General features: G+C 40.9%; 1 protein-coding gene across 1 annotated transcript; it reads right to left on the bottom strand.

The window, feature by feature from the left end:
• Positions 1–2,908: 2,908 nt before the first annotated feature.
• LOC148040927 (cyclin-U4-1-like) lies at positions 2,909–4,793 on the bottom strand. The gene is made up of 2 exons (XM_087674623.1): positions 3,863–4,793; positions 2,909–3,602 (listed from the first exon to the last, which is right to left on the bottom strand). The coding sequence occupies exons 1-2, from the start codon at positions 4,318–4,320 to the stop codon at positions 3,344–3,346; spliced, it is 717 nt and encodes a 238-aa protein (XP_087530749.1). The 5' UTR covers positions 4,321–4,793; the 3' UTR covers positions 2,909–3,343.
• Between the last annotated feature and the right edge of the window lie 5,882 nt (positions 4,794–10,675).

The following is a 10,675-nucleotide window of genomic DNA, read 5'->3' on the forward strand; positions in this document are numbered from 1 at the left end:
GGATGTTAAGTCATATATCACTCACGTAAAAGATAAGGCTCCTAATCTTCAAAAGATTGTGTAGGTTTTGCCTCTAGCATGCTCAAGGTTAGCAATGCTAAGCATCAAGCTTCATTTTCCTTAACCAAGAAGGTGCACAAGGTTGAAATGGAACTTCCCATGGAAGCCATTTGTTAAAGATACTACAATTTCTCTTCTACTCACATATATTTTTATTTTGTGGGCTATGTACCCCATCTGAGGATGGATTCTCAAGATTAGCAATGCTAATCATCAAGCTTTATTATCATTAGCCAAGAAGGTGCATAAGGCTAAAAATGGAACTTCCCACAAAAGCCATTTGTCAAAGATACTATGATTTTTCTTCTACTACTTATATTTTTATTTTGTGTATTGTAGTTTTGTTTCCCTCCAATTCATTGAGAAAGTCTTTTACCAAGTGTATCAAGTGGAGAGAAATTGGATTCTCTTATGCAATTGGTTTTAAAGACAACATGGTGCACCCGTTGCCTTGGTTAGCTACATTTTCCTCATGTGAGATTTGCTCTTGGTATTCCTTGTATAAGTGTTATTCCTTGATTTGTATAGTGTTTGAAGCCAAGCTACAAGCTATTGTTGTAGCATTGGGTAAAGAGACCTATGTGCCTCCTCTCTTCTCTAAACATAAAGGAGACACAAGAGCTTGAATCCTCTTGGATAGAAGCCACATGTCCTTCAAATTCAAGACAAGTGAGGGCTCACTCTAGTTTGTGAGGTCCAATTTTCAAGTTTTCCAAATGTTTGCTACTACTGCAAAGATTTAGTCACTTCATTTAATCCTACTTGCAAAAGCAAAAGAATGAGGAGAATGTGCCTTCTACTGAGGACAAGAAGGTTATAGTTCAAGAGGAGGCTACACAAAAACAAAAGTTAGAGGGCTCTAACAACATGCAAACTAAATGCATTGTCGTTCCATCTAGTTCAATAATTTCAAGGGCTAAAGACTTAGTTGGTCAAGCCAATGATGAGAAAGGAAAGAAGCAACTTAAGTGTGATGGCTACATTCTTCATTCAATTGACTCCAAAGTTAAAGTCGATAAAGGTGAAAGTAGAGGGATGGGAAAGGAGAACATCATGTCTGAGTCCAACCATGATCATAAATCGAAAAACCAAAAGACTAAGAGAATCTTTATCAAGAAATTGACTATGAGCACAAACTAATTTACAACTATTTATACTCCCCTAGCTGGTAACTCATTGAGTTTTAATTTATCATGCCAAATTGAAAGAGCTTCTAATCGTATCTTGCTTCTCACCTCAAATGCAAGGAAGCTTTAGTCCGAAGATCAACTTCGAATAGATTCCAAGTGACCAAGTTTGTTGTTTTCCTCGCATCAACAACTTAGGGCCCCCATACTGACCACTTTCAAGAGGGTGGGTCCTACCAAGCTCCCAACCAACACTAATAAACTAGCAAATCAAGGAGTTCTACAAAAATAAATATATTATTGAAACTTAATATAATACAACCCTTGCTTGGCTCAATAACAAGCAACTTGAGCACACAATTGTAGGTTGTGGGTTCAAGGCTCCTTTACAACAAACAAAGAATTTACTTGCATGAGTTTTACATTGCTATGTAAAAACCTTCAAAACCAATCTTACCAACGTTAATTTTATGTATGCTTTGCATCAATGAGAAATAACCTCCAAAACCGATCTCACCAATGATAAGCTTTTTGTACTTGCATCAATGACAACTTCCTTACACTTGCATAAGTTCGTCCTTTCACTACCTCCAAATCCATTGAATTGATGCTTTGCAAGTGTGTGCTTTGCTATGTAAAAACCTTCAAACCCAATCCAACCTATGTTAGATATGTTTATGCTTTTCATCAATGTTAAATTCCTTTCACTTGCATGTGTGTCCTCACTACCTCCAAACCCACTCAATTAATGTTTTGGGTTCAAAGCTCATCACTCTCATCTACAATGAACAAATAATTTGCTTGTGCTTGCATAGGTATATATGCTTTGCTATGTACAAAGCTTCAAAAACCAATCTCACCATCACTAAATTTATTTAATGCTTTGCATCAATGAGAAATTACCTTCAAAACCAATCTCACCCATGACATTGTCTATGCTAACATCAATGACAACTTTCCTACACTTGCATGAGTGTGCCCTTTCACTACATCCAAGTCCAATCAATTGATGTGTTGGATAGAATGTGGATGCGTGCTATAGTCTAGATAATTACATTGCATTTGAAAAGGAGAATGTGAATGAGTATTGTAAAATCTCTCATACGTTAATATTGAAAAGAGAGCAAAAGATTCACAGGTCCAAAAATGTTTGTCATGTCAATAATTGAAGCTGTTACCGTAGTGAGAATCTCTAAAGATACACTTACCAACATGCCAAATGCTATTGAAAGTTGAAACATTTTCCAAACCTAGTTATTATGCACACAAAAACAAGCCTTCTCGAGATCCATTACAGTTTTTGTCAACCTAGAGCTTCGCAAGATCCACGCTTTGTCCCAAAAGTGATTGTAGTGGGTAATCAATGAATGGAAAATGACAAACTTAACTTGAAACCTATCCAAAGCCTATGTGGTTGCTCTGATATCCTGACAACTAGTTGAGGCCTAAAAGTTGCAAAAACCTCTACAACAAATATGGAAAGACTCAGGCTAAAGTGGAGAGAGAACAATCTATTCTTCTCCTGCCTATTAATCTATCTTAATCTCACGCGAGACATGCCTGGATGCAAGAAAAAACAAGATGAATCAACCTCCTTAAGCAACGTGATAAATGGTTAGGAGAAATATAACACAAAGGAAAATCGGCCAAGGGGGGGTCAAGCAAGAGAAAAATGCACAGATGCATGCATGATACTTGAAATTGGAAGAATTACGAAGAACTTGGAAGCAGATGCTTGTCTTTGAAGTTTCCGAAGGGGCAAAACAAGAGAAAAGTTTGATCATAATTCTTTTGTAACCCAAGCTTTATTCTTCATTCTCTTTACAGTTTTCCTTTCCACCCAAGGAAGAGGAAGGCTTATCATGTTCCTTCGACAACACAAGAACTGAGAAGAAGAGTGGTAAACTGGCAAATTGCATGCATCCACGATTGTATTTTTATCTAACAGAGCGAACCCAAAAAACAAGAGGTACAGAAGACGACGCAGGGGCCCAAGTCAAAAAAGGGGCCCGAGACTTGAGCTTACTTACATAGCCTCCACCCTGTAAACCCTTTCTATACTAGATGATAAATGGGATTAATACCCCCCTTTGCCAAAGAAGACGTCGAACTGATGTAGCTATAGTACAGTGAACGGCCCTTCTCTTCTAATCCGCTCATGTACCCGCACCGTCGCATCGCACAGCCACTGCCCTGCACTCGTATTGCTCTGTGCAGATGGACTTCAAGGCTCTTTCGATCTGGTAGCCGCCTCCCATGGCCACCTCCCTTTCCAGGTGACAGCAATAGCTCTCAAACACACTCACCGTCACATGCAGCCGAAAGTCCACCATAAACAGGAACTCCCTCTCCAACCTGTTCATCTCCCGTGTCGTAATTCCTCCGATTTTGGCATAATGCGCATTGTCGTAATACCTGCAACACATGAAAAGGAAAACCGTCATCACAATTAGCGTATGCTGAGAGAATGAGGTTCAAATATGTAGGGCATTCCGCCTAAATTGCTCGAGCTTTTCGGGATACTATGCCGTTGCCTGCGCCTTCGTGCAGGAGGGGGCAAAAAACCGCAAGCCATGCGAGCTTTTGACGCACGGTCGAAAATGCTGGTCACTCACGCACCAGACGGACTTGAGTTGAAAAGAGCTCAATATAGGAAACGAAAAACAGCTGCTTACATGTCGTCCAGGAACTTTGCCGCGAGTAAGATGCTTGCAATGAGGATGCGATGCACGTTCAGGGAGGTTAATTTGAGCTTGTTTTGGTGCTGTATCAGTCGATCGATGTAAGCATATGCCACCACAAAGCATGAAGGGCTACAATGCGCGTATTTAAATATCCTTTCGAGATAATCTTCAATGCTAATGGTTGGAGGACGGATGCCATGGAAAACTGCTAATTTCTTGGTAGAAGCGGCAGGCGAAGCAGGTGAAGGAGATGGCGAAGACGGTATGCCGTTCGGGCGCTCGTTGCGAGCCACAACGCGGTTGAGAAGCGAAGAGAGGACGGCGAGGACGGAGGGGCACCGGCGATCGCGTCCAGCGCGGGGCGAGGAAGCGGAGAGCGCGAAATCTTGCAAAGCCTCGGGTGAGAAGAGATCGGATCGGATGGAGCAAGGGGAGACCTCCTCGGCCATGGCGCAAGAGAGACGGAACGGCAGCTCAGGACATGAGCTCAGACGGGGGAGAGAATACAGTACACTGGAGGGAAAGTGCGTGCGTGCGTGTATTTGTGTGTGTCCGTATGGGAGGGAGGGAGACAGGTGGCTATGGCGTATACGAAGTATTGAGAGATAGAGAGAAAGAGCTGTGGCGAATGCACAGCTTAGGTACTGAAAGAGAGACGAAGAGAGAGAACGACAAGCTTGGCTGTCACCACAGAGAAAGACAGGACCACCGAGGGCTGGACGAGGCGGATGCAAAGCAAGGGTATTCCAAGAGTGAGAGAGAGAGAGAGAGAGAGCTGTGTAGGTATATGGGGCAAACGTAGCTCGGCTGTTATCCGGAGGGAGATAAGGAATCAAAGACACAGGCGGCTATGGCGGATACAAAAGCTCTTAAGCGTGTACTGAGTGAACAAAAAAGCCGCTGTGTCTATGCGCATAATAAAGGAGGGCATTGTCAGGGTATCCGATATTAAGTAGGGCTTCCGCAAGGAGTCAGCCGCAGAACAGCTTTCGTGGCGCACGATGGCTGCGTCCACGTCGGCAAACAAGCCTGTTCCCCCTCGACAGCTTTTTTTCGCGCCAATAGGGATTAGTAAAGTAATTTAGGAGTCTCATTCCCCGCCATTTTTGGATATCTGGTCAAAATTTTTACCCGCCATCGGCGGGCGCCAGCCAGTCAGATCCTTGTGTGTGCTGGTCTGTTAATTCCTCCCAAAATATCCTTAAAAGCCCCACGCGCTCTGCCATACGCTGGAGCTGCTGCCTGCTGGCTCCAATGCTCAAGACCAACTTCACATGAGCTGTAACCTCCGTTCTTGCTTCCTATGGGATAGCCCCTAAGGGCTGGGTCACACCGACCGCAACAAGGGACTTTGATAGAGTTCGATATCCATGCAAGTGTGTAGTGCACCAATAGGCTAGCCCTAAGTGCCAGGTCACATCAAGGGAAACAAGGGATATTGATAGGGTTCGATATCCATGCAAGTGTGTAGCGCACCAATGAGCAGCAAGAGAAGTGGGGTAAAGCTACCATTTTACTACCCCTCTAAGCATTGCCAAAAAAAACTCAATTCTAGCAAATTTCTAGTAGCGCTAACAAATCCCATTGGCTAGCAAGGAAAGGTGTGTGTCAAGTCAACCAATCCTCTCCTCACAAACAAGCATTTAATACGAGCGGTCATTGGTTAAGAAATAACAATTGGTAATCTTATCCTTTCCTTTGCCTTGGTGCAATTGTTAGAGTATTGGGGATAGACTTCCCAAGAGTTACACTTTTGTTGCTCCCATGGGTACTAGGGCGACATGGCTCTAAGGGCTATGTTGTCACACTCAGGTTTGTTGGGCAAACTAAGAGTTAGAAGAGGCTTTCAAACCATCGTGGTCACTCGAATGTTAAAGAAACAACAACTTTTCAACACTGATTGCAAATACTCCCACGAGTAGGTTCATTTTGCAAATTCCACAACTTCCTCTCAACGTTCCTATTCAACCCCACTAGCCCTATGATAACACCCAGTCTTTCCTTAGGTGTAGGTAAGTGAGGTAGGGATTTGGGTAAACTCGCTCACCCCACTATTGCTAGGCAAAATTAATTATTAGCAGGGAGATTGGGGATTCACCCCCCCCCCCCAAATTGATGATGGGTGTAATCCAACTCACATAGATATTTGGACTTTCACATGAGATTGCTCTCTCTCCATTACTTGCAACTTCTGCAATGATGGACAAATGATACGTAGGTCTAGCAAGGTGAGGTATCCTATTACAATATTTGGTTTTGATGGTTATGCAACTCAGCATTATGCTTACATGGTAAAGGTAGTTGAGGATGTTGAGACTAGTTGTTTTGAGGAGGTTGTTGGTCATGTTCATTAGGATGCCGCAATGGATGAGGAGATGGTTGCATTAGAGGCCAACAATACTTGGGATCTAGTACCATTTCCCAAGGGCAAGAAAGCTATTGGTTGTAAATGGTTCTATCAAATAAAGCATAATGCAGATGGTTCTATTAGCAGATATAAGACTAGGCTAGTTGCAAAAGGCCATGCAGACATATGGCATATATTAAGAAAATACATTTAGACCAATTACTAGGATGGCAACTATCAAATGTGTGATTGCTTTGGTAGGAGCCAAAGATTGGAGTTTACAACGATGTGAAGAATGCCTTGTACGTGAGAGTTGTGAAGGTCTATCTAATGTGGCTACTAGTGCAAGATTGTGTTCTATTCAAAATCATATTGTTTGAGAGTTTGTGAGAACTTCTCATTCATGTCCTCAATAGGTAACAAGATAGGAGAGATTTTGATACATACTAAGTGCCCCTTACATGCAAGTTATGTTGTGTCAAACAATGGCCTATTATATGGGTGAAATTATGGCCTCTTCTTTGTGTTAAGGATAAGATCCAATAAAGGCTTATCTTAAAAGCTTGAAATAGCAAGTAGGAGACTCGAATAAAAGCCAAGCAAGACCTTTTTTAATTCCAAAATGAACAATATGATAAATTGATGTTAAACTACGAAAGATTGTGGGAGGCCATTGTTGAGAAATGTTGGACTAAACACATAGCAACCATCAAGACATTAGATGGATTTCTATTCTTTCATAAGCTACAACTCGCTTTAGTGATAACCTCTCACCTTGTCTTATCAACACTCTACTCTAATCAACCATGCATCCTTCTCTCTAACCCTAGAAAGCAAGAACACAAGACTAGCTTTGAAGTATAGTAAACTCACCTATCTTACCTTCCCGCAATGTAGTCCAAAAGCTCGAAGGCTTGAAAATAGTTCCACGAGCCAAGCAACATAATCCAATGTCATAGCTTCCTTGCATCCACCACCAAATACACCCACAACGGGAGAAGAAGATAGATTAGAAGAAGGGAAAAAGGAAGATGGCGAAGAGCTTCACCTCATTGGGCCCATCACTCTCTCCCAATCTCATAGCCTCGTGCACAACTTCAAACTCAACCCTCTTACCAATAAGAAAAGTAAGAAGAATATGTAGAGTATCTCTATACCATGTCCTTTTCTCAAGTACAAAACTCTCTCAACAATGGATACAAGATGGTAGAATAGAAGAAGGGATTGGTTACTCACTTTGTCTTGACTTACCTTGGGTTTCGTTAGTTTAGGAGAGGAGTTCTTGAGAGTGCCCAACAAAACACTCAACATCTTTAGGATTGTTGGGAGGTGAAAGTGTGACAATGACCTTAATCATAGCTATATCAATGGTGATTTCTCTCTTGGATACAACATGTGCTAGAATGATGCCATGCTTCACCTAGAATTGACACTTCAAAGGATCTAAGGATAACTTATACTATTGACATTGTTCAGAGATGAGGCAAAGTTTGGCTAAGTGCTCCTACCAATGGATATGAATACAAAGATCATCTATGAATGCTTCGATCCAGTTGTGTAGCATGTCCTTGAAGATGATACACATTAGTCTCCAAAAGGCAGGTTGGGATGTTAGTCAACCTAAATGGCATGATAATATAGGCAAAAATGCCCCATTTATTAGAAAAAGTAGTATCATGTCTACCATCTCAGTGAGCTTAAACTCGATTATATTTGAAGAATCCATTAAGGAAGCTCATCTCTCAATCATGTGGCATGTGTAGTGTAGCAGATAGTGGTCACTTTGGCTATTTCATTAACCTTCTTGTAGTTGACACATTCTCAGATCTTGCCATTTTTCTTAAGTAGCACAACAATGGGTGATACCCAATATGTATACTCTGACTTCAAAGATGAATCATGTCTATTGAGACTTGTCAAGCTCTTTCTTCACATGCTAGGCATATACGAGGATTCTCGAGGTAGGGCTATTGCTAAATAGGTTTTGGGTTGGGCCACAAGTGAATTATATTAGTGAGAACCCAAGGTGACACTCCCTTTATGTTTGTATAGTTCTAGGTAAACACATCTTAGAACTCCTTGAGTAACTAGATGAGTGCCTCCTCATCTTCCTTATTCAAATTTGATTTAGGAGTTTCCTCCTTCACTACAAGAAGTTTACTTCTTTAATCTTCACTGAATCTTCAATGGGCTTACTAGCTTCACCTTGGGGCTTGGCACTAAGCATAATAACTACCTACTCCCCCTTCGTGACTCAGTAAAGCATTTGGAGAGATCTTGGGGCTTGCATTGAGAACCTACATTAAAGTCGGGGTTCTTTTGAGCTTTCTTAAGATGTTTTCTTCTCAAATGAATCAAAAGATTGGTCTTTGATTTGGATATTCGAGTAGGGTAAGGTATCTCTAGGTCTATATCAATGCTAGGTCTAGGTTGGAAACTGGATCCAAGGTCTACGAAAAATTTTTATCATAGTCAAGGACTTTCAAGTATTCAAAGCATTCCAATCCAAGCTTAACCAAACCACGCATGTGCCAATGAGTAAGGAATTGTGCTTTGAGGTTTTTGAGCCTACTATGATTTGATCAATGGTCCATCCTCGATGTCATCGTTGGCATCAAAATTAGAGTCACTTTCATACTCAATGGGGGCATCCTCAAAGTCACTCTCCTCTTTGGTACCTTGGTCCTCCACATCCATAATTGAGACAAATAGGTTATGATAGTTAAATAGCCATTGATGCAATTTTGTCCATCACTACCATTTTGAGCTAACAAGTAATTTCTCAAAGAACAATATATTAGCCTCCTCAATCCATGCTTAAAACATGGCCTCCATATAGAAAGGATTTTGTGAAGTTCAAGTTTTTCAGTTTGGTATACGAAAAAATTTAGGCTTGGATGATGTGGATGGCCAAGATTTATCATCAACAACAACACAAGAAAGACTTGGATGATGTGGATGGTCTAGGATCTATTATCAACAACAAGACAAAGAAGGTTTGTGCAAGAGTATTAAGCATGTTCATAGGGATTTCTTTTGGTCCTTTTGACTCAAGTACTCATTGGCTTCTTTATGTTATCCTTCCTCAAAGAAAGGTAGCTCCATGGTAGCAAGGATATGCATCTAATCTTGCATGCCCTTGGGACGTGTAACTTATTGGTTCAAGGGCTTTTGTGTTGGAGGATAGGTTGTGTATCCTCACAACAAACTAGAGATAGTATCTAGGTCAATTGGTGTGATCTTTTAGTTATTTATCTCAATTCTCTTAGCCTCGATACAATTTTCCAAAAATACTAGACCTTTGGCCTTTTCCCCAATCTTCAATGAGTCATTCATTCTACATCCACGGACATTCGAGCACTAGATCATAGTCCACTCCCTTCATGATCACAAAGGTGACAACAAACTTGATACTTATAATCTTTTACTAGATAGTCCTTCGGTACTCATAAGGGATGTACTTTGGAACCATCAATAATTGTGAGCTTGAAATAATGAACAAGCTCAATCTAAAGGTTACCCCATATCTTAAGTACCTCTTGGCTTATAATACTAACACCAACTCCTCTTCCTTTTATGAAAGGTAGCTCCATGGGAGCAATGATATGCATCTAATCTTGCTTATCCTCAAGACATGGAATGTATTGGTTTAAGGGGATTAGTGTTTAGAGGACATGTGGTGTCTCTTTGCAAACAACTATCAACTAGTGTGGTCTTCTAGCTATTCATCTCAATTCGTATAGCCTCGGCATGATTTCCCAATAAGATTAGACCTTTACCCCAATCTTCAATAAGTTGCACATTGCATATCTATGGATACCTAAGCAATAGATCATAGTCCACTCCCTTAATGATTGCAAAGGTGTCAATAAACTTGACATCTACAATCTTTACTAGCTAGTCCTTCAACCCTCATGGGGGGTGTACTTTGGAAGAATTGGGAAAATTGAGACTAAATTGAACAAGCTCAATTGGAGGGTTTTTCCACACCTTAAGCACTTTCACTATACTAAGACCAACTCTTATATCTATAACTCCTATTCATGTGCAATTCCCAAGGACTACCACAAGCAAGATGGTATGCTATTCAGTACCTTCCCAAAATGTGGCAACTCACATATTACCAAGTGTTGGGGTAGGAGGCGAGTTGTGTTCAAATGGATGTCGTGGAAAATGAAACATACAATTGGCATTAAAAAACCGACAATAACAAATGTGAATAAAGACGCACACACAAGGTATCACAATTATTTTGAAGATGAATACTTTGGACATGTGTGCTAATTATTTATAATATTATTTTGAGAGTCAAGTGCAATGACCATGCAAGTTGTAATATCTGGGAAGGAAGACCCATAGCTCAGCAGGGGTGTAGGCACTAGCTTTCATTCACTTTTGTGATGGTCAATATAATCTAAATGTGCATGCATGCATAAATTGAGACAGACTGGCAAAGA

The sequence above is a fragment of the Lygodium microphyllum genome, chromosome 1, assembly GCF_053477565.2.
Source record: "Lygodium microphyllum isolate KBCC chromosome 1, Lygodium_microphyllum_v1.1.10, whole genome shotgun sequence".
In the NCBI taxonomy this organism is placed as follows: domain Eukaryota; kingdom Viridiplantae; phylum Streptophyta; class Polypodiopsida; order Schizaeales; family Lygodiaceae; genus Lygodium; species Lygodium microphyllum.